The following is a 25,781-nucleotide window of genomic DNA, read 5'->3' on the forward strand; positions in this document are numbered from 1 at the left end:
TATGGAATATAAAAGGTATACAATCTAGGACTATGCTAGGATGAAGTGGATTATATTGACTTATACATGGCTGATGAACAGGTAAAATGATGAATATTTGGCCTATTGAAGAGAAGATTCCTGTACTCACTAACATAGTATCATGGACATAGATTTTCCAATGTTTCAGAAATTTTGATACAATGTAGGGTGAATTTGGGATTAATTTTAAGTGTATCTTCCCCTATACATGAATAGAGAAAAATCATCATCTGTGCACTTAAAATTAAAATAGTAAATCTTGCTAAAGAAGCCAAGATTGAAGATTGACTGGGTGCAGTGGCTCACGCCTGTAATCCCAGCACTATGGGAGGTCGAGATGGGTGGATCACGAGGTCAGGAGATCCAGACCATCCTGGCTAATACCGTGAAAACCTGTCTCTACTAAAAATACAAAAAAATTAGCCAGGCGTGGTGGTGGGCGCCTGTAGTCCCAGCTACTTGGGAGATTGAGGCAGGAAAATGGCGTGAACCCGGGAGGTGGAGATTGCTGTGAGCTGAGATCATGCCACTGCACTCTAGCCTGGGCAACTGAGGGAGACTCCGCCTCAAAAAACAAAAAAAAACAAAAAAAAAACAAAACAAAAAAACAACCAAAATCATGGAATTAATTCAAATTATATATTAGCTTAGTATTTTTGCATAATTATAGTCTGTATTCATAACCCTGCCCAGGAGTTGTATGAATGTAAACTGGTTGTTAGAGGAGGAATTATAGCTGGATATATCAGCACTATATGGAAAAAATTGGTAACTATCTGAATTAATAATAATGGATGGTATAATAATACCATCTTCATACATAAAGGGGAGTATTGTATTATATGGAATTACTCTATGGAAATAAAATCTATTTGCGTTCAGTCCAGGGGTGATGAGACAAACTACAACCTGGGAGAAAATACTTTGAATAAACATAAATGACAAAGGACTGATATTACCATCATACATAGAATTTCTAAAAATCAAGAAAAAGAAAACAACTGAATAGAATGGGTAAAAGGTACAAATCACAGAAAAGGAAACACAAATTCCTTTAAACATAAAATAATGATCCACTTCAACAGTAAACAGAAAATAGTAATTAGGAATACAATGAGATACTACTTAATTTCCCAAATGGACAATAGGTTAGAAATCTGGCAATTACAACTTTGGTGAGGAAAGGTACACTCTGATAGTGGCACATTTTATAATCAAATGGAAAACAACTTGGCATCATGGAAAGAATTTAAACAAGCACATTTGCTACAATCCAGCAATTCCCATCTGGCGTATAAACTAGAGAAACTCTACAAATATGCAACGTGCACTAGAAGATGTGTACATGAATTTTTATTGCGGCATTGCAATAGAAAAGCCTAGAAAAAAATACTAGAGAATAGATAGATACATATAGTCAACAGTGAACCAATTTACAGGAATAGAAATGGATACAAGTACAGGCAACAAAAAGAATACATTTTAAAAATAAAAAACATTTCTGCAGAAATTTTATATAACATAGGAAACTATATATAGTATAAGAAATCATATGTGTCATTTTGTTGTATTCCCAAATTTAAAAAAATGAAATCATATATTGCTTAATGATATCTTGCAGAAAATCTGAGAAATTACAGGTTTTTTTTAAATCATGGAAATGATAAAAACAAAGTACAAAATAATTGTTCTATCTGTGGAAATATGAGTGGTATCACACAGATGAAAGATAACACAGTGTTATTAATACTTTACTGGTATTATATAATTTTATTTAGAATGGTGTTTATTTTGTTATCTTTTATAAAAATATATCTAACTTAATATCTCTCAAATGCTATATGAAAAAATTTATGTGATGAAAAATATTAAATAAAACTAATATAGCTACTACTTATAAATGGAAACTTTGTACACTTTATAAAAATATTAGGGCCCAAGTGTGGTGGCTCACGCCTGTAATCCCAGCACTTTCGGAGGCCGAGACAGGCAGATCACCTGAGGTCAGGAGTTCAAGACCAGCCTGGCCAACATAGCAAAATCCCCTGTCTACTAAAAGTACAAAAAAAAAAAAAAAAATTAGCTGGGTGTGGTGGCGGGCACCTGTAATCCCAGCTACTCAGGAGGCTGAGGCAGGAGAATCACCTAAACCTGGGAGCAGAAGGTTGCAGTGAGCCGAGATTGCGCCATTGCACTCTAGTCTGGGCAAAAGGAGCGAGACTCCATCTCAGGAAAAAAAAAAAAAAAAAAAAAAAAAAAAAAAAAAAAAAAAAAAAAAAAAAAAACAGACGTTTGAATAATACTGAAATAGATGAGTCAAAATTGCTCTATACTATGAATATTCATGTGTGTGCATGTGTGTGTGTTTCATTTTGAACCCAAAACCATGTATCTAGCAGACTAGCATACATATCATGAAACAGTTTTGAGGACAGTCTATTCCTTACATTCATCTTGTAGCCAGATAAACAGTTGAAATGACTCGTTTAAGATGACTTCAGACAACCGTTCTGTGATGACAACACACTAATCACCACTGTGGGATGAACCCAAGTAAATATATGTAACCTCAGTGTGGTAGACCAATAAAAGGCCATACATTTATGTGTGCCCTTTTGCAATGGATCTTACTGCTCTTCTAATCAAAGGGTTTATTTCCCCACCCTTTGATTTTTGGCTGGTCTGATGATTTGTTTGACCAATGGAATGTGGCAGAAGTATATAGAGTTCCTGAGCCTAGTCTTCAAGAAGCCTTGCAGATGCAGTCTTCAGTCATGCAAAAACAGATAAACGCCAAGGAAGCCTGAATTTTACCAAATAAATAAACACATACATACATACCAAAGAAAAAAAGGAAGAGAAAGAAAGCAAGACAGGAAAAGGAAGAACCCATGAAAGTATGAAGCTTGCTAAGAACTGGTGAATCTTCCTTCATTTTCTGATACATATATGTTGACATATTAACTGGGTAAAAAGAGACATCTGAATATGCATCCCTTGCAATTTGAAGTCAATAAACATTTAATTCAGCATTCTATTTAGAGTTGAAATAACCACAATGTGTTCTTCTGAAGTTTGGTATGTAACAGCTACATAGCAGGTATTGTCAGTGCACATTTAATATTTATTGAATAAGTCAATAAAAATTGAAGAGTCTTAAGTTTGCTGCTGTGAGTGTTGGTTTCTTCTGCACATAAAATGGCTGAGGTAGCAAATTGTTAACCTTGGGTTAATGCTTTTTCAAAAGAGCTGCCCAGACAAGATAATAATGTGGAAAGGACAACTAATAAGAAGGCATAGTAATTAGATTCCAGAGTTGGAAGACAAGTAGGGTGTTTCCTAAAGGGTGAGATACGTTCTAGTTAATGGTGGTACTCCACATGATTTCAGTCAGAACGGTGACCTAGGAGGGTAAGAATCCCTCCAGGGATTCCCTTCTTAGATGCAGGTGGGATTTTCTGCACATCAAAATCAGTCCCTCCCCAAGATAAAAAGACCTTAAACCTCTACTCTCCTGAGCTTAGCAGGGACGTCTGAACCATTGAGAAGGAAGCAATGCAAACCTACTCCTAGATAACTCAAATTCCCGTATTCTCTGACATTGACAGAAACTCCCAGAATATGTCTTCATGGTAACTCTCTGGCACCGAACACCAGCCAAGAGAAGGAGAAGGAAGCGCCTCTCTGAGTCTTAGGTCTGTTCTAACTGCCTTAATTTTGCTTGCTTTGGTTTTATTCTTTGAAGTATTGGGGATGATGACCTAAATACAACATTTTAAAAATAAAACAGTGATTGGAATGGAAATGATAGAAATGATTTTAACAATGGCATTAAGATAAATATCCCCATATTACCGATGATCCTATTCAATGCCATTTTTATAAGGATTTTATTTTCAGATATGGAGTTTTAGAAATTAATTAGATTTAATCTCCGCACCTTGGGAGGCCGAGGCGGGTGGATCACGAGGTCAGGAGATCGAGACCATCCTGGCTAACACGGTGAAACCCCGTCTCTACTAAAAAATACAAAAAACTAGCCGGGCAAGGTGGCGGGTGCCTGTAGTCCCAGCTACTCGGGAGGCTGAGGCAGGAGAATGGCGTAAACCCGGGAGGCGGAGCTTGCAGTGAGCTGAGGTCCGGCCACTGCACTCCAGCCTGGGCGACAGAGCGAGACTCTGTCTCAAAAAAAAAAAAAAATACAAAAAATTATCCGGGTATGGTAGTGGGTGCCTGTAGTCCCAGCTACTCAGGAGGCTGAGGCAGGAGAATGGTGTGAACCCGGGAGGCAGAACTTGCAGTGAGCCGAGATCGCGCCACTGTACTGCAGCCTGGGTGACAGAACAAGACCCCATCTCAAAAAAAAGAAAAAAAAAGAAAAAAGAAAGAAATTAATTAGATATATTATTTTTACTCATATTTACTTTAATTTTTACTCAGAACTTGATGACATTTTAAATTTATGCTTTGGGTGTTTCTAATGTGTGGTTTTCTATTACTGTAGTGAAAACATTTCTTTTAAAAGAAACATATTTACATTTTTAAAAATGAAATACCTTAAATATAAACATTGAGAAGAATCCAAGCAACCTACATATATATCTTTTTTTTTTTTTTTTGGTAGAAGTAAAATTTTTTGCAAGCAGTTCTATGACTCAGTTAGAAACAAAGTTATCTGCTGTGTCTTAGAGCCATCGTTTTATTTATCCTAAAATACAGTCAACAACTAAACTCCTACCTCTGTTCATTTCTCACGAAGCTGGGTTGAGTAATCCACATTTGCCAAACAAGTTCTAAATAAAATGTTTTATTGTATGTTACATGATCACTGCAATCATGATTTATGTCTGATATATGAAATCATAAATTACAAAAAATCCTGAAACCTTTCCATATGATAGTGTATTTGAATTATAGAAAAATACTATGAATTCATGTTCCAAAGACATTTTTAATACTCAGAGAAACTAACTGGGACAAGGAGAACTTATACTAATGTGTTCCTTACTAAGAATCATCACAGGTGCCTTATAGCCTGTGCTTTAAATATATTCTCAGTAGTAATTATAGAAGTGGTAATGTTAGTTAACTGAAGCTTTTGGTGGAGTAGGCACAACATACTGCACATTTGCAGACATTGTAATAAGTACTTTTTGTATGTATAATCTTATTTAATCTACATGTCCACCCGCCAAGGTAGGTACTACTATTATTATTCCCATTATGCAGAAGAGAAATGAAAGCAGACAGAGGTACTCAAAAATCTGGTTGAAATGACCGATAACAAAATTAAAATAACTATAAGCTTCAAAGGAAGTATTACATTGTTAGCAATAAGTACACTTGACCCTTGAACAATTCGGAGGTTAGTGGGGCCAACACCCTGTGCTGTCAAAAATTCGCCTATAACTTTCACCTCCCCCGAAAATGTAGCTTATAATTGCCTACTGTTGACCAGAAGCCTTGGTGATAACATGAACAGATGATTAACACACATTCCGTATGTTTTATGTATGGTACACTGTATTCTTACAATAAAGTAAGCTAAAGAAATGAAAATGCTAAGAAAATAATAAGGAAGAAAATTTATTATTAAGTTGAAGTAGGTCATCATAAAGGTATTTTTTTCTCATCTTCTTCATATTAAGTAGTCTGAGAAGGAGGAGGAAGAGGCGGGTTTGGTCTTGCTATCACAGGAGTGGCAGAGGTTGGAATAGGTGGAAGAGGTGGACGAGGTGGAAGAGGAGGCCAGAGAGACAGGCACAGTTAGTGTAATATTTACTGAAAAAAAATCCACGTGTAGATGGACCTGCGCATTCAAACCCATGTTGTTTAAGGGTCATCTGGATACAAAAGCTATAATAACTGCCAGGATATGGTCATTTCTTAAGGTAGGCAGTTTTGAGATTAATAAAAAGTATGTATGCCTGCCCTCATGCCCACACCTGAGAACATATGCAGATAAATCAGGTTATGATCCTCAAGCAAATAAGAAGAAAAAACCTGATAAATTATAAATAAAGTAGAAATAAACAGGCAAAGCAATTCCCATGTCTTCGTCACCTTCGTGATGCCAGCCGGCTACAGCTAGAATATTGGCATTTTTAAAGAATCATGGTTTCTGGAAATCATTTGTTACTAAGTGATGCCTTATATGAATAGGAGTCATAGGACACTGGCAACACAGCTTAGAAGCAGCTTCTTTCCACAGGGGGCTGCTCACTGTCACTGTCACCAGCATGATGGTGTCTTTGAAACTGTGACAACTCTAGGGTTATGCAGCCATATCTTTCAAATATTTCCTCTCAGTACCTATCGCACAACTCTCAACGTGTAAACTTAGTTGAAAAAAAAAGGTTTTGAGATTTTAGATTAAAGGGCATCTATGTTCATTAAAGAATACATTCATCACCAAATTTTAAAAAATGAGAGAAAGAATAAAACCATTTAGGTAACAACACATAACATAACCACTAATGAAGTGTGGTTATATCTTCTTATAATCTGTTTTCTCTGCATCAAACTGTTTATTTGTTTATGCAAAACAGATGAATAACTTTGCCAGAAAGAGGATAACTATAAATTTGATAGGCACATGCCTCTCAAATAATGTAGGAAGACTATTATCGTGCAGACTTACTGAGTCTGACTTATATAATAAAATAATATAACAGAAAATCTCTAGCCAGCCTTCTACATAGAGAAGAGTCACAGGGCTACAAGCTGATGCCACCAATATATACAACATTGATTTATATTATAGGAGAAAGGGAATTTAATAAAAGAACACTTTTATTAAAACTTTGATAAATGGCAAAGATTTACATAAAGTTTTAAGAGATACAAATATGAAGAAAATACAGATTTGAAATTCATAATTAATAATATAAGAATTGGTACCTGGTTGTAATTTTTACAATGTTTAGCTTTAAAAAGAAGTGGAAAGAAACGGCTACTTCCCAGATTAAAAAAAAAAGGTTGCTGGCAAAATATTTATCCAGTCTTACGCTGCCATCTCACTTGATCTCTTGACAGAGAAGACTTGCTCAAGTTTAATAATTAATGGTTTAGTTTAATAATAATAATACTCTAATAATGGTAATATGAACAATGATAACTGTAATTTATCAATTTCTTCCTATGTTCTCTCCTTTGTGGCACTTCATTTTTCCACCAAACCATGTGAATTAAATACTGTTTTAATATCATTTTAAAGAAAAATTCTAGTGGCAAATCACAGGCAACATCTACTCTTGAAGAACTGGCCATGCATGTGCCCAGATGGACAGAAGTAGTTTATGGAAAGAGTAGCTAAGCACTCTGAAAGATTTTTCCATGAGGTCCTATTTTCCCTGAATCATAAACCAAAGATAATTCAGAGGTAAATTATTCAAACCACTTGTCTCTTCAGAACTCATTTGCAGTTAAATTGATAAGACATTTTATTATAGCTCTTCACATTTTCCAAGCTACTTTTGCTGTATTTTGCTATAACCCTTGAGGTAGATGAGTATTGTTATCATTACATGGATGAAAATGTACCTTGATCATTAAGAGTTATAGTGTCAGACTTCCTGAGTTTGTTCCCTGACTTATTCACTTAATAGTTATGTGCATTTAGAAAAGTTGTGTACACCCCTCAATATTCTCATTATGAAGATAATGGAAGTAACTACATCATAGGTTTGATATGAATACTGAATGGAATAATACTAGTAAGGCACTTAGGACATAGTAAGAGCTCAATGTATGTTAGCTCTTATTAAACCTATTTTACAGTTGAACAACCTGAGGCACAGAGTCCAAAGTCACAGACAGAGTAAGTGTCAGACCAAGAATTCATAGCTCTGACATTTCCTTCAAAATTGTTGTTCTTCCCCACTTCTCATTCTAGCTGTCTCCAAACTTGACTTGTAGACCTCAAGGCAAGCCAAGGCCAAAGAATTATTTCAAATGATCCTTAAGTTAATATAAAATAGCAATAATAACAGTGCCTAACTTTTGTGGAGCACTTACTATGTTTTAATCACTGCGCTAAATTCCTTACACATATTCTCTTACTTAATCCTCAAAATCCTATTTAGATGGATGTTATACGTCCTCCTTTTACAGATGAGGAAAGTAAGACCAAGAATAGTTAAGTGGTGAAGTAATTGCCAAAGAACACACAGCTACTTAGTTCTTAAGCCAAGAATCAAATTCAGGCAATATGGCTTCAAAGTTCAAGTCTTTACCATTCACCTTCATCTATTAACTAAATAACTGACATCATCTTATCACTAGAGTTCATCATGCTTAAAAGCTGGACATACTACATTGCCCTCCACCATCTCATCATCAAAGAATACCAAATGCGGTATGTTTTTGTAAGCACACATTCCCACATGTTTACAACATTGGCTAATTTAGGGAACCTATGTTCCTTATTTGCTTCTGGAGTGTGTAAGATAAACTATCACCATAAACCTAAGAGTACTCTCATTAAATGAAATTATTGTCTTTCATGCTTTAAATTAGAATGTGCCTTCATCTAGGGTGTTAAACTGCCATTTTCTTTGATTTTATGATTTTTTTTTCAGCATGTGTATTTCTGAATTTCATTAAATATGTATAATGTATGGTTATTTTGCTTTTAGGTTATAATTTGAAGACAAAATAAATATACACATTAAATCAACTGTAATGCAGAATATATTAAATTAGATGATATCTAAGATCCTGATATTAAGATAGTATGCTTCATGGTTTAATTTCACATTATATGTATAACGTGTATATATACCCCCATGGTTTAGAAGTTTAGAAGTTTTAAAGGTATCAAAGAATATTAGTAAAGAATCTTCTGCTTCCTCCTTTCTTCTAACCACAAAATTCACCTTTCCTTCCCACAAGCAACATGTTAGGTTTTGTTTATCTTCCTAGATATATTTACATACATACAATAAAATACATTTATACATTTATATACCTATATCTCCCTCTCCCTGTTTTTATACTTATGTACATTGTAAGGCAGGATACTTCCCATGGAATCCTGTATCATGTTTTATTGTTAAGACTGCTCTCTATTGGTACTAAAGGGTTTCCTGTTTTATTATTGATACATATTTTACTACTTTATTAATGAATAATAATTTTTAAATAGTCCTCTATTCATGGCCATTAAATTGTTGCTAATCTTATGTCATAACAAATAATGCTACAACGAATAATATTGCATAGACACCAATTCGCAGGTGTGTGAGCATATCATTTCAGTAGCACAAATTCCTAGAAGTGAAATGCTGGGTTAAAGGGTATGTTTATTTGCAATTTTGATAGATATCACCAAATTACTTCCAAAGGAGTTGTTTCAATTTATAATCAATACTAAATAATGAAAGTGTATATATTGGGTTTTTCATTGATGCTAAGAGCGGGGGATATTAGTATTTATGCTTAACGCTTAAATAAAGTTACACATTGCACATTCTGGTGATGTTGGCAGGTGTCTTGGCACCAAAGTTAAACAATATAACCCTTAATTAAAAACCTAATACACTGTCTGTTAATGCACTAGTGATGAGAAAATAAATGTCTTTAACAGCTGCCTAGATTCTAAACAATAAATATATACCCAAAAGTTCAATGCAGTTCTTGGAAGATAAGAATTAACCATCACAGAAGATCATATTTTTCAGTTGTAGAAAAATGTCATTGACTTCAGTGACTTTATTTCCGTAGAATGATTACTTTTTATAGGTAACTGACAAGGAAACTTGTTCACAATTTTCACTTTAAAAGTTTTTAGAAAATCTCAAATGGCAGAGTTTCTGCCAAAAACTTCTTGTAAAATCAATTCTTCCACTTCTTGAGAACCTATTACGTGATCTGATTTCTTTATAAAGGTTGTGTATTGTAATGTGTCCAACAACTCTCTGAGGTTAATGATATCAATTCAACTTTAGGGGCAAAAAACTGTGGCTCATCAATATTAACTAGCTCAGATGACACAACTAACAAGTACTGGTACGTAAGAAAAAAAAGGTCAAGATTTCCCACAAGTACCGTTCAGAAATGAAGTAGAGAAAACATCACTGAATGAATAAATTAAATGTGCGGTAGGTATACGCCGTCCTGTGGCTACCTAAAACAAATGTCTTACCTCAAAAGCAGATGACAAGGAAGGGACTACAGGCTTCAGGTGACCAAATCTGTACAGCATTAGGAACATCAAGCAACGGAGAGTTTCCATAAAAGCTGCCTTGGGTCTGAAATAAAATGTCATTACATGCATTAGGTTTAAATATGCTCTTTATATGTTTACATGTTATAATAAATATAGAGATAAACTTCTCATTCGCAAGAAATACCTAGTATTTAAATATATTTGAAAAGCATATCCCCCGAAGCTATTTGAAAACAGTGATTAAACTAAGAATGAACACTCATCCTTTTAGGGAAAATCTGTTTTTTTTTTTTTTTTTTTTTTTGAGACGGAGTCTTGCTCTGCCGCCCAGGTGGAGTGCAGTGCCGCCATCTCGGCTCATGGCTCACTGGAAGCTCCGCCTCCCAGGTTCATGCCATTCTCCTGCCTCAGTTTCACTAGTAGCTGGAACTACAGGCATCCGCCACCACACCCAGCTAATTTTTTTTTTTTTTTTTTTTTGTAATTTTTAGTAGAGATGGGGTTTCACCCTGTTAGCCAGGATGGTCTCGATTTCACGACCTTGTGATCCGCCCGTCTCGGCCTCCAAAAGTGCTGGGATTACAGGCGTGAGTCACTGCCTCCAGCCCGGGAAAATCTGTTCTTTTTTCTTTTCTTTTTTTTTTTTTTTTTTGGAGACGGAGTCTGGCTCTGTGGCCCAGGCTGGAGTGCAGTGGCCGGATCTCAGCTCACTGCAAGCTCCGCCTCCTGGGTTCACGCCATTCTCCTGCCTCAGCCCCCCAAGTAGCTGGGACTACAGGCGCCCGCCATCTCGCCCGGCTAGTTTTTTGTATTTTTTTAGTAGAGACGGGGTTTCACCGAGTTAGCCAGGATGGTCTCGATCTCCTGACCTCGTGATCCGCCCGTCTCGGCCTCCCAAAGTGCTGGGATTACAGGCTTGAGCCACCGCGCCCAGCCGAAAATCTGTTCTTTATCAACATATTGCTTAGTTTGAGCATTGATGAGTTATGAAGTTTATTTTCAGCTAATAAAATATTAGGCAACTAAATTTCTAGGGTTTAAAGTGAGACTCTTTTCACTGATTTAATGTCTTCACACTTCATTCATTTAAAAAATGAGTAGTTAGGAGAACTGATATAGTTAACTTCTCTAAAAAATGAAAAGTCAAATATCAAAGTTTTATATTTATTTTTTAAACTACACTATAAAGTTACAGAATATACTGATATTTTACCACTCTGGAAAATTCTTGAATTGAGTAAAAGTAAAAACAATGCAAGAATTTCACTTCTTGCCTTTGATCCAGAAGAAATCCAATGGAAGTCAAGGTCAGGATAATGAAGCAAACTCTTAGAAGGAGAGTCACTTGTGACAGTGCCTGTCAAACAAACACAGAGATCAATGGAGCCGTTAGGAGAATTGTTAAAAGGTATAAGAATAGTCAAAGCTGACAAAACAACCCAAATTTTATGTCCTATTACACCACTTGTCATTGACACTTTACAGAAAGTTTGACTACACAGAAAACATTTCGGTTTTCTTAAAGCCGTTTAGTTCCTTGTTGGACAGTTGGAGAAGTAATTAGACAATTCCTTAATGATATTTTGCTTAAAGTGTTCATCATCATTTAAAATTCTCCTTTAAAGTTTTGACTTTTATAGTTTTTTGCAGCACGTGGATCCCCCACATATGGATAAATTACTCACATTTTGATGAATAAATACTGTATTCTAATAGCTATTTTTAGTATAACAAAATCTTTGTGGTTTCAAATACAAAGTTTTCTCTAGTATAGAAAATATTTAAAGGAGATTGTGTTTATGAGTGAAAACATATATATAAAAGAAATTACACACGCTCATATTTGATTCAATCTACATGCTCATATATATATGTTAAAAGCTATCTTTTTAATGCTTAAACATTAAGTATTAGTGTGCTCTTCATGTTAATATGGCAGAGTTTTGTAAACTAATTAAAACTTACTGATATATTGGACTTTGAGCCAAGGGAAAGAATGAGTACTATCTTTCCAGGTATCTTAAGGGTAAAAGCTTATTCTAAGACAGTCAGTCTTTTGAGATTATTAGATTTCTGACTTGCAAATATGCTTTGTGCTCCAGAAGAATTAGAGGAAAAGCAGATATCAGAATTCTAATTTAAGTACATGTACAGCAGTCTTTGTTTATAGTGTAAAATTCTTTATATTATGTATAAAAACTAATTCTTTTGGAAAAATTAACCATTTACAGCTTGCTTTTGGACTCTGAGTCAAAGGATTTTTTCCTTTAAATGTTTGTCTCAATTTTAGTCTGGTCTTTTGTACTTTTCTTCAGAAAAAATGAATTAAAGGGTACAGTTGCATAAAGTGAGTTTTTATCCCAATGTACTGGAAATAAATGATAAATTTTTAAAAAATTATCTTTTGAATCATTGTAACAGGAAACATTTTTCTGTCAGAATTATAAATTAAAATGCATTTAATTTACATATTAAAATGTAATGTTTATTGAACATCTACTATTTTACAGCTTCTATGGCATGTGTTTCTTGTACTTTAATTTTGTTACATTCCCAATAACTTTGCAGAGTAGTTGTCATTTAAAGGAGACTGTGTTTATGAGTGAAAACATATGTATAAAAGAGATTACACATATACACTCGTATTTGATTTAAAAAAAAAACCAAACTCGGTTTTATTAAAAAAAAAAAAAAAAAAAAACGAACACAATCTGGGAAACAAAGGATCATCTAACTTTTTCTATCATTACACAGAAAGTAAATAACGCCTCTGAAACTCAAAATAGGCCTGCCTGATCACAAAGCACGATGATGGTAGAATACATATGAGCAATAGATTTAAAGGGGCTAATGGCAGAAGTCTAAATTGAGATTATATAGTCAAAGCTTAGAGTCAGGTGAACGTGACTTCAGATTAAAAGTGGATCAGTAAATTCAAAGTATTTGACACAGCTCCTGGATGAGTTCCCTACTCATTGGTGGAGTTTAAGTTCCATCTTTATGAAAACCCAGAGGTGTAACAGAACAGATTGGCTAAAATAGTGCCCAAAACATGATGCAAGCACTCTTTCCCTTTTTTTCCCCTTTGAAATGAATACAAAGAATTTCACCTAATTATTAGCTAATATCCTTATTTGCAATTAAATTGCAACTGTCCAAAGTCATAAACAGTAAACAAAAGTCATCAGTTGCAATTTTTGCTCACATGCAGTACCGTAGCTTCATACCCTCTTAAAAACCACCCCATCTCTCATGGCCAACTTCCTGGAATGGCAGCCAGAATTGTCAAGAGATTTTAAACCCTCTAAAGCAATACGTTAATGGAAGAGTATTGTTGAGTGGTCAAAAACCTGAATATAAAAGTATTAGACTGTTTAGGAATAGGGGCACAATGATAGGTATTATATACAGGATGGGGGAGTCTGTGAAAGCCAGAACGTCTTAGATCAGAGCAGGAGAGTGCTATTCATATTTCGATACGTGCAGGTCAGCGATGTCCACTAAGGAAGAGTGAGACCAAAAACAAACAAACAAAAATCCAAAAATAACAACAACAACAACAACAGAAAACAGAGAAATACTTTCCTGGTGGTAGAAATCACTAAGGTTTTTTTAGTTACTTTGTTTGAATAAAACGGCTTCTCTCACTATATTGCTTCACTGTGGTTATTGGTGGGGAAAATTTACATAAAAGGGAGAAACGATTTGTGTCAAAATCTACAGTATGATTACAAATGCTCTTTAAGAACATAGAATTTATAATTATTTAAACCTATCATCCATGTAACCATGAGCAAATGATTTGACATTTTAAAGCCTCAGCTATGCGTTTGGTACATTTGAAATAAAATACGCATTTGGCAAGGACTGTAATCTTATAAAATACTTAGAAGAGTGTTTGGCACAGAGTAAAAAAGTCAATTGATGGTCATGGTTAGTGCTATTGTTACTATGTTCAGGAGCTTAGGCTAATCTTAATTAATTACAGTAAGATAAACAACAGAGAAGCATAAATAGAAGGTCTACTAGCTCTTCCAGATGTTATAGAAAATTCAGAGATGGAATACGTACATGTATTTACTTTGGTTAGGAAATGTGTGATACGTGGACAATAGAGATAATTCTCTTTACCAAACTGCATCCTGACTACTGGAATCAGAGTGGAAACCAGCTTGATGTAGGAATCCACCACCCAGTCAATATCTCTAACTGGTTCACAGGCAACTGAAACTCGACATGACTAAAATACTACCTTTGAGCTCCTCCTCTACACCATATATTCCCTAGTTTTCTTCATCTTAGAATATGACACCTCCTAGCCTTCAGTTACTGAAGACAAAAACCTGTGACTGGTCCTTAACTTTTTCTGTCACTGTCTTCTTCTAATACATCAGAGATATATTTAAAATATATCCAAAATAAAACCATGTGTTATAAACAGCATGACTAATACCCTGTTCCACCCCAAGATGTTCTCCCCAACAATTGTTGAAATACTCTCCTAACTGGTCTTCCTACTTCTAAAATTACCTGTCCACCTACCACAGCCCCCAACCTACAGTACGCAGAGTGATCCTTTTAAGCTTAAGTGAGATCATGTCACACATGTTCTAAACCCTCCAGGGGCTCACTCAGAATAAAGCTTGAAGTCATCACTCTAGCCCAACTACACCATACCTCACTCTTAATCCCTAGTGATCTTTCTCTCTTTAACTCATAATAAACCATGTCAGAAATGTTCCTGTTCCTGGACATGACAAACGTTTTCTCCACTCAAGTCTGTTTCACCCAGTATTCCTTCTGCTTGAAATTACTTCCCCCAGTGAACACTAGGGCGCATTTCATTCAGGTCTCTATTCAAATACATGTCCTTGTCCCTCCGACATAAAATAGTACTTCTCCATAACTCTCTATAACCATCTTCTGTTTTATTGCTCTTCATATGATTTATCACTTCTATACACTTATATGTTTGTTGGTGCATTCTCTGTTGTCTGTCTCCTCTTACTAGGGTGTAAACTCAGTGAAACTTTTTATCTCTTTGTTCACTGTCGTATCCCAAGTGCCTAGAATATAGTATTCAATAGATGTTTATTGAATGACTGATAAAAATGAATGAATATTTTATATTTGTGTTTTAGTATTAATATATTAAATGGTAATAATTCTTATTACATTGCTAATATGATATTTTGGGAAAATTGAATCTTTATTTCATTTTTTACAAATTCAAATTTTATTTTAGATTCAGGGGATACATTTGCAGGTTTGTTACATTAATATATTGCCTGATGCTGAGGTTTGAGATAGGAATGATCCCATCACCCAGGTAGTGAGCATAGTATCCAACAATTAGTTTTTCAAGCTTTGCCCCCTTCCTTTATTCCTGACTCTCTTAGTCCCCAGTGTCTATTGTTGTCATCTTCATGCCCAGGGTACCCAATGTTTAGCTTACACCTATAAGTAAGAACTTGCAGTATTTGTTTTTCTGCTCCTTCACTAATTCACCTGGAGTAATGACCTCCAGCTGCATTCATGTTGCTGTGAAGGACATGAATTCTTTCTCATGACTGCATAGTAATCCGTGGTATATATGTAACACATTTTCTTTACCCAATCCACCATTGATGAGCACTTAGGTTAATTCCATGCCTTTGCTATTGTGAATAATGCTGCAATGAACGTATGAGTGCACGTGTCTTTTGATAGAGTGATTTATTTTCTTTTGGGTATATAACTCAGTAATGGGACTGCTGTGTCAAATGGTAGTTCTGTTTTAAGTTCTTTGAGAAATCTCCAAACTGCTTTCCACAGTGGCTGAACTAATTTACATTTTCACCAACAGTGTATAAGTGTTCCCTTTTCTTTTTAGCCTCCCTAGCATCTGTTGTGTTTTGACTTTTTAATAATAGTCATTCTTACTGGTGTGAGACAATATCTCATTGTGGTTTTAATTTGCATTTCTCTAATGATTAGTGATGTTGAGAGTTTTTTCATGTATTTGTTGGATACTTGCATGTCTGCTTTTGAGAGGTGCCTGTTTATGTTCTTTGCCCACTTTTTAATCTGGTTATTTAGTTTTTGTTTGCTGATTTGCGTAAGTTCCTTATACATTTTGGATATTAGTCCTTTGTCAGATAGGTAATTGGCAAATATTTTCTCCCATTCTGTAGATTGTCTGTTTACTCTGTTGCTGGTTTCTTCTACTGTGCAGAAGCTCTTTATTATAACTAGGTCCCACTTGTCAAATTTTGTTTTTGTTGCAATTGCTTTTGAGGGCTTACTCATAAATTATTTCCCTACGCCAAGGTCCAGAATGTTCTTCGACAAAGTTGACAAAAGCAATGGGGAAAAGGGTTCCTTATTCGATAAATCGTACAGAGATAGCTGGCTAACCGTACGGAGAATAATGAAACCGGACCCCTACCTTTCACCATATTTAAAAATTAACTCAAGATTGATTAAAAATTTGAATGTAAGGCCTCAAACTATAAAAAACCCGAGAATAAAACATTATTAATACAATTAATCAATAATTTAATATTAAATATTTAATAATATTTTATTTTATTTCATTTTATTTTTGAAACAGGGTTTTACTCTCATCACTCAGGCTGGAGTGTAATGGCACCATCTAGGCTCACTGCAACCTCTCTTTCCAGTCTTAAGTTACTCTCCTGCCTCAGCCTCCAGAGTAGCTGGGACTATAGGCACATGCTACCATGCACGGCTAGTTTTTTTTTTTTTTTTTTTTCTTGAGACAGTTTCATTCTTGTTGCCCAGGCTAGAGTGCAATGGCGCCATCGTGGCTCACTGTAATCTCCACCTCCATGGTTCAAGCGATTCACCTGCCTCAGCTTCCTGAGTAGCTGGGATTACAGGCACCCACCACCATACATACTGGATTATTTTTTTATTTTTTATTTTTAGTAGAGTTAGGGTTTCACCAGGTTGGCCAGGCTGGTCTTGAACTCCTGACCTCAGGTGATCTGCCTGCCTCTGCCTCCTAAAGTTCTGGGATTATAGGTGTGAGCCACTGCACCCAGTCAACGGCAAATTTTTGTATTTTTTGTAGAGATGAGTTTTCACCATGTGGTCCAGGCTGGTCTCAAACTCCCGGACTCAAGTCCGGCCTCAATCTCCCAATGTACTGGGGTTTATAGGCGTGAGCCACTGCACCCTGCCTAATAGCAATATTTTATATTCCTCAAACTTTAAAATAAATTCAACTAAATTATTCAATCAGTAGTTTAATATTAAATTATTGTTTCTAAATGTTAAATATTTAAATATTAAGTACCTTAATAATTATTTAATTCCTTAAAAAACAGAATATCCCAAAAATTAGTTTAAAAGAAACTGAGAGTATTGAAGAGGGAATTCAATATACAACACATGCTGAATTTAGGGTTCATTTTCCTATGGAACTTAAGTTTTTCTATATAGCATCCTTTGATAGACTAGTAAGGTAGATAGTCATTTGAACTTCTCTAAATTCTACACATTCAGCTGGGTGTGGTGGCTCATGCATGTAATCCCAGCGCTCTGGGAGGCTGAGGTGGGCAGATCACTTGAGGTCAGGAGTTTGGGACCAGCCTGGCCAACACGGTGAAAACCCATCTCTACTAAAAATATTAAAATTAGCCGGGAATGGTGGCACATACCTGTAGTCCCAGGTACTTGGCGGCTGAGGCAGGAATAAACTATTGTTTGAACCTAGGAAGCAGAGGTTGCAGTGAACTGAGATTGTTCCATTGCACTTCAGTCTAGGTGCCACAGCAAGACTCTGCCTCATAAATAAATAAATAAATAAATAAACTCTACAAATTCATTCCATGAATATATATTGAGTATGTGCTGGGCATTATGGTAAATATGAGTTTGAGTAACCAAGGAGAACAAAATCCCTGCCCTTGAATTCATACCACCTTAGTCTTTGCCAATAAGACCACTGGCCAGGTACACTAGAACAAAAGGAAAAAAAATAGAATATGATTTATAGGTTTTAAAAGCTATAAACATTTAGTCTCCTATGTGTTAAACAATATGTGAAATCACATGTAACTTATTAGTTTTTTTTTATAACAGGGAGGATTATATTTTTCATTCAATTTACTCCCATTTCAAATTATATACTGCTGGTTTATCTTTCATATAAAATATCTCTCTCCTAAAGTGCTAAATTGAAATTATTCTAAATTAGTTCCATTTTAATTTGGATATATGATCACTTCTTAATCACAGAAAGCATTTGGGAAAGATCATAACCATAAATAGCTTTGTGAGGCAATAAATTGTTTTTCCTTTTTAAAAACTGTCTGTCAAGTTTCACCAGGCGTGGTGGCTCATGCCTGTAATCCCAGTACTTTGGGAAGCTGAGGTCAGCAATTCACTTGAGGCCAGGAGTTCGAGACCAGCCTGGACAACATGGCAAAACCCCATATCTACTAAAAACACAAAAATAATACAAAAATTATCCAGACATGGTGGTGGCGCATGCCTGTAATCCCAGCTATTTGGGAGACTGAGGCAGGAGAACTGATTGAAACTGGAGGAGGAGGTTTCAGTGAGCTGAGATGGCACCACAGCACTCCAGCCTGGGCAACAGAGTGATACTCTATCTCAAAAAAACAAATATATATATATATATATATATATATATATATATATATATATATATTTGGTAGCTCTTGTTTTCATAGGTTTCCCAGTGCAAGGATGATGGTATAGATTCGTAGCCCCAAGTATGCCTGCAGAACCCTATCTCCTCCAACTTTCTTTAAATAGATGGAAAAATATACTTAGGAAGAGATATCATTAACAATAGCAGAATTACATGTTTGATGCCACGTTACTTAAATAGTCAATGAATGTGTGGGAATTCTTCTTTTGCCCACAGATATTATAAAGAAGAAAGCCCTTTTGTTCTTGAAGAAGACTATCATTGTCCTGCCCTTGCATGGGAAAACCTTGGTGGTCAATACAACCTCCTCTCACGTTTCCCCACCAAACAAACCTCACAAAGGAGCTATCAAACTCGGTCACCATATCCCAAAATAACAGTATGTTTCTATATGAAAGAATTTTTTTTAAACTTTATGCATTGTCAAAGATGATTTGATAATATTTTCCATAATTTTATTCTAAAGATTTAGAAATGAAAAGTCTAGATTTTCTTACAATCACAAGACGGTGCATTTTTAGTGGTTTCCCTAAAAGATGCCTGACAAGGTCTACAAAATTCATTATTTTGATTAATGCTCATCTTCTCAGACATCTGTAAAATGAGGCTAATATTGCCTAACACATAAACCTCTATAACTTCTGATATGAAGGCAGCAGATTGAGTTTCCTGGCACACTTATTCTGCTGCCCTCATTACCTCTATAGCTCTGAGGGCTCCACCTTCCAGACTCTATGAGCTTATGGGTTTGTCATGCTGAGTCCTAAGGCCTGAAGATGCTTCTCAGTGTTACAACATAAACACAAGAGCAGAATCCAATGTGACACCATACTGCAATGTATAATTATATGTGAGTCTCAAGAATCTGTCTTGAAAGCATTTCTTGCTCTTTAAAATAATTGTCAATATTGGCTATCTTACTATTTTTCCTACATTTTCAGAACTCCCTAGGTGGCTACTACTAAAGCATACCAAGAGGAATATAACTACAATAAACATTTACTAGAATTTCAAGCAAGAAGCAAACACAATAAATATATCAAAGTTGAAAATATATTGGCTAAAAAGTATAATTAGCATGTAGTTCAAAACATTGAATTGACATGGAGTTCATCAGTTTCTACAAAAAATTTGACACTATGGTTCTACTCCATTAAAATATGAATGTATACCTGATAAGATAGAGAAATTCACCCTCCTACCTGAAAAACAATAGCAATATATCTGAAATGATTGTTTTCAAATCACAGGGCACCAGGCAACAAAGAACAGCGATTTCAGGGAAATGGGATACAAATAATATGATCCATATTGCACCAGTTTCCCACCTTGAGAGTTTCTAGGTCACAACACAGAGGGACCCAGAGGAGCTTGGTGAATTCCCTGAATTGCAGAGAAGGAGCCAGGATTTGAGAGAAACCAAGGAGGCTAGCGTTTGGAAAATTGGGTACCAAAAAAAGGGAGAGTTATACGTGGAGAACCCTAAAATTTTGCAGAGTGCCAATCAAGTCTTTAGTGTAACAGCTCATGCGTGATACACTGAAGAAATTATCCAAGGGCAAAAAAGGATCAGAGTTACAATGCCCAGTATGCGTATAATGCATGTTCCTACCAGACAGACTGGAAAATCTCATGATTCACTGGACATTCACTGAGTCGAGAACACCAAAGGGTTGTGCCTCAGTATTGGATAGTAATTACTCCAGGACTGAAAATCTTTAGCAAAGAAAGATCCTACAACAGTTGCCACAAGAGTCGGTTGTTAACATATTATCTTTCTTGAATGCTCCGTAAAACTATTTTGTGGAAGCCACTCTGAATAATTTGTATTTGCCTCAAGATCTCACTGAAATCAGCACAGATTTCCATACACTTTTAAAAGGAAACTTTTATTTTCTTACTAAGAAAAAAGTGGATCTATGAACTACATACCTTTTCATTATTTTCCAAAACACATAAGAGAAAAGGTATTAAAAGACCATTTCAGAGAGACCCACCAGACTCTCTTTCTAAACGGATTTTCTTTTCTTTTCTTTCCTTTTCTTTTTTTTTTTTTTTTGAGACAGAGTCTCGCTCTGTCACCTAGGCTGGAGTGCAATAGCACAATCTTGGCTCCTGCACAACCTCCACCTCCTGGGTTCAAGTGCTTCTCTTGCCTCAGCCTCCAGAGTAGCTGGGATTACACGTACCTGCCACCACACCTGGCTATTTTTTCTATTTTTAGCAGAGATGGAGTTTCACCATCTTGGCCAGACTGGTCTCAAACTCCTGATCTCAAGTAATCCACCCACCTCGGCCTCCTAAAGTGCAGGATTACAGACATGAGCCACTGTGCCTGGCCTCTTTATGTGGAATACTTTTAATGAGGAAATGTAACTCCAAAGAACTATGCATTTAGACTGGAGTTTCCAAAGCGGGATGAAATTCCTTAATTTTTACATATACTTAATGAATCAAAGTGAGATTGTAATTTAAATTATGAGGAGGTTATCATTGATTGTGTTTGTTATACGATAACTTTTTAAAGAAGCTGACTGATACTCACCAAATTAGAAAAGACTAATAGTGATATGAAGATATATTTAATTTCAAAGTTAACATTATATTATCTGATGCATATGACACTATTAAATGTGTAATTTCCCAGTTTATTAATATATTTAAATATAGTGGACAAAAATAATGTATTTAGGAAAATACAATGATCACTTTTCTACATTTCTGTAGTCTATGCTTATTTGAAAGGTAGCTTTCAAATTCATTACATTTATTTCATGGCTTTATATCATAATTGATGCTCATTTTGGCCCACATTTCTTTTTTTTTTCCCACATTACCTTAGTTACCACCTAAAATCTTAAGGAAATGAAATCCCAAGGGGGTAGACTACAGAAAAACAGTATACCCTGGACGTTGACTTGAAAGCTTTCATGTAGAACCTAAACTAGATCTAATTTGTGCAAGTGACACTCTCTGCTATGAGAGTAGACCAAAAAATATTGATTTTTTTACAGAAGGTTTTTTCAGTGGGTTTATTAAAAAATGCCAACATGAAAACATTAGTTACAAAATTGTAGTGCCCATAATGTTTTACAGAGCGTGGCATTCAGGGGAATTAAAAACCATAAAAATGTTTCCAAATTTATATTGGATACTCTCAGATGCCCTGTTAACTTGAAATATATCATCAAAGTAATCTGTGTTCAAATGTATCTGCAGTAACTTTATTACATATCCTATTACAAGACCTTATTGAATATTCAAACTGTTTTTTTGCATGTCTATTATTTAAAAGAGAATTGCCTTTTCAATTTTAGTTTGTAGAACATGCTAGTGCAATACGTATTTTTATTTCAAACATGTATTCATGATATCACCCCAGGAAGTGGACCCTGGCAGCTGAGGAATTGATTTTTCAAGCATTACTAAACCAAAATCAACATAAAAGTCCGTGGGTCATATCACTAAACGAAACACTATATATTTAAATGTATGCTCTGCAAGTTTCAGTAAGAAAGGAATGTGTCTCTTATGCCTTTGTGGTGGCCATCAAATTGCTTTTTTGACTCCCAAAGTTATTTATATAGAACCTGCATACATAAAACAAGCAAGTATTTATCTTCTCTAATATATGCATAAACAGAAAAGGCTGTGGTACCACAGCAGGGTCCCCAATTACAAGTCAGCCACAACTCTTCTGTGTGATTATTGGCTACAGTGAATCTGGAAACAAATATTGCTGTTGGATTTTAATGTCTTTGTATGCTTTTAGACATCCCTGAGACTAGAAAGGCACTATAGAATTTTGCAAATAAGCAACCTTTCTTCCTGGTCACACAGCATGTTCTCTGCAAAGAAAAACACATGTGGGAAACAAGCAAATGCACCTTTCAAAATTAATTTGTGTCAGGAATGAAGCTGTCTCCAACTCTAATTTCAGTTTGAAAAGGGTTTCAACACCTGATATTTCTCTTCGTCAATATATTGACATGAGTTTCTCATATAGTTTTTCATGACAGTAGAGAAATCTTGTGAAAACCATGCTATAAGTCATATCTTTTAATGTACACAGTGTCCCACTACATTTTTACCCAGGAAGCACTCACTCATGCCCAAGCATTCAAATGTTGATGGCCACTTTTTCAAAATTAGCATGGAGGCTCACATAGCTTAAAATGAGTACATCTCCATCTTTTGTTTCTGTGAATCAGTATAATTTATTTAGAGATTTTATTTAATATAACTAATAAAAATCAATAATGCAAACTGTACTCAACATTGGTCAGTATATCAAGAGTTGGGTATTTAGACACAGAAGACCTGGCTTTTCTTTTTGTCTCATTCAACTATGTAAGCTCTATTAATGACGTACATTTTAGTTCTATTTGGGGTGAAAATATTAAGTTAATATATTAAACAAAGTAATCAGTGAAATTAATATATTAAACAAAGTAATCAATGAGACCTTACGTTAAACAGATATGAAGTCTAAGCATTTTGGTGGTTTGATGTGTAGGTGTGCACTGTCAAGAGTGATGTGGTTCATGCCACTGTTATAAAAGCTTTGGTCCAAAAAGAAATTCTTGTTTCAAATTTTGTCATTTTGGAGGCAAAAGCCAAATAAACCTGGTACAATATGCAATTTGTTTCATCATTAGCTCTAGCACATGTAAGAAAAACAAACAGTAACTATATGTCCAATCATTATATTTTCCAAAAACTTCTGGCTCCATAGTATCCTAGTTCCTATGTTTGCTTCACAAAATGGAAAAAAGAATCATCATTTTCTGCTACAATAATACAAGTCTATTATATGTTTCCCTGTGGCTTTTTCTTTATTTAAAAAAATACATATTTGGACAGAGAGCACATACAAACTTACCTATTGTTTAAAGTCAGGATTACTATGTGGGGAATAATTTGGTTACTAACTTTGAACACACACAAAAAAGAAATATATATGGACAACACCAATCACTAAAGTTTTAAAATAATGTTAAAATTAAAATGGGTTTTCTTGGTTTAATGTCTGTTTTGTCAGAAACTTGGATTGCAGCCCAGCCTTCTTTCTGTTTTCCAATTGCTTGGTAGACTTTTCTCCATCCCTTTATGGGATCAAATCAACAAGAAATTCTAACTATCCTAAATATGTATGCACCCAACATGGGAGCACCCAGATTATTTATAAAGCAAGTCCTTAGAGATCTTCAAAGAGTCTTAGACTCCCACACAATAATAGTGGGAGACTTTACTACCCCACTGATAATATTAGATCATCCAGACAAAGAATTAACAAAGATATTCAGCACCTGAACTCAACACTAGACCAAATGGACCTGATAAATACATTCAGAACTCTCCACCAAGAAACAACAGAATTTACATTCTTCTCGTGACATGACACATAATCTAAAATCAATCACAAAATTGAAAGTAAAACACTACTCAGCAAATGCAAAAGAACTGAAATCATAACCCAGTCTTTCAGACCATAGCACAATCAAATTAGAAATTAAGACTAAGAAATTCACTCAAAACCATATAATTACATGGAAATTGAATAATCTGCTCCTGAATCACTTTTGGGTAAATGATGAAATTAAGGCAGAAATCAAGAAGTTCTTTGAAACTAGTGAGAACAAAGACACAACATACCAGAATCTCTAGGACACAACTAAGGCAGTGTTAAGAGGGAAATTTAAAGCACTTAAAGTCCACATCAAAAAGTTAGAAACATCTCAAGTTGACAACCTAATATCACAACTAAATAACTAGAGAAATCAAGAGCAAAGAAATCCCAAAGATATCACAAGACAAGAAATAACCAAAATCAGAACTGAACTGAAGGAGATTGAAACATGAAAATCCATTTGAAAGATCAACTAATCCAGGAGCTGTTTGGGGGAAAACATTGATAAAGTAGAAAGACTGCTAGTTAGATTGATAAGGAAAAAACAAGATTCAAATCAACACTATCAAAAACAACAAGGAGGATATTGCCAGTGACCCCACAGAAGTACAAACAACAATCAGAGAATATTATGAACACTTGTATGCACGTACACTAGAAAATCTAGAAGAATTTCCTGGTTACATACACCCTCCTAAGACTGAACCAGGAAGATATTAAAACCCTGAAGAGACCAATAGTGAGCTCTAAAATTGAGGCAGTAACAAATAACCTATCAATCAACAAAAGGCCAGCACCAGACAGATTCACAGCTGAATTCTACCAGAAGTATAAAGAAGAACTGGTACCATTTCTACTGAAAATATTCCAAAAACTTCAGGCCAATATCCCTGACTGACAGCAATGCAAGAATTCTCAACAAAATACTGGCAAACCAAATCCAACAGCACATCAAAAAGCTTATCCACCATGATTAAGTAGGCTTTATCCCTGGGTGCAAGGTTGGTTCAACATACACAAATCAGTCAATGAGATTCATCACATTAACAGAACTAAAGACAAAAACACATGATTATCTCAATAGATGCAGAAAAGGCTTTCTCTAAAATTCAACACCCCTTCATATTGTTCACTCTCAATAAACTAGGTATTGAAGGAAAAGGCCTCAAAATAATAAGATCCATATAAGACAAATCCACAGCTTACATTATACTGAATAGGCAAATGTTGGAAGCATTCCCCTTGAAACGAGCACAAGACAAGGATGCCCTCTCTCACCACTCCTATTCAACATAGTATTGTAAGTTCTGGGCAGGGCAATCAGGCAAAAGAAAGAAACAAAAGGCACAATAGGAAGAGAGGAAGTCAGACTATCCAGATTTGCAGACGGCGTGATTCCCTATCTAGAAAACCCCATGGTCTCGGCCCAAAAGCTTCTTAAGCTGATAAACAACTTCAGCAAAGTCTCAGGATACAAAAACCATATGAAAAATCACTGG

The 25,781-nt window shown here is 35.2% G+C and overlaps 1 protein-coding gene across 7 annotated transcripts in view; it reads right to left on the reverse strand.

The window, feature by feature from the left end:
• LOC105475614 (alkylglycerol monooxygenase) overlaps positions 1-25,781 on the reverse strand; it is a 423,463-nt gene that overhangs the window by 222,276 nt on the left and 175,406 nt on the right. For all 7 annotated transcript variants that reach the window (XR_011622194.1, XM_011731037.3, XM_011731035.2 and 4 more), the window contains 2 exons: positions 11,464-11,546; positions 10,166-10,271 (listed from right to left, as the gene is read on the reverse strand). Coding sequence is in view for 6 of the 7 variants with exons in the window: in XM_011731037.3 (XP_011729339.2) it covers positions 10,166-10,271; positions 11,464-11,546 (189 nt within the window). In the remaining variant the exon portion in view is untranslated. The remainder of the gene's footprint in view (positions 1-10,165; positions 10,272-11,463; positions 11,547-25,781) is intronic.

Source organism: Macaca nemestrina, chromosome 4 (genome assembly GCF_043159975.1).
Source record: "Macaca nemestrina isolate mMacNem1 chromosome 4, mMacNem.hap1, whole genome shotgun sequence".
Classification (NCBI taxonomy): Eukaryota; Metazoa; Chordata; class Mammalia; order Primates; family Cercopithecidae; genus Macaca; species Macaca nemestrina.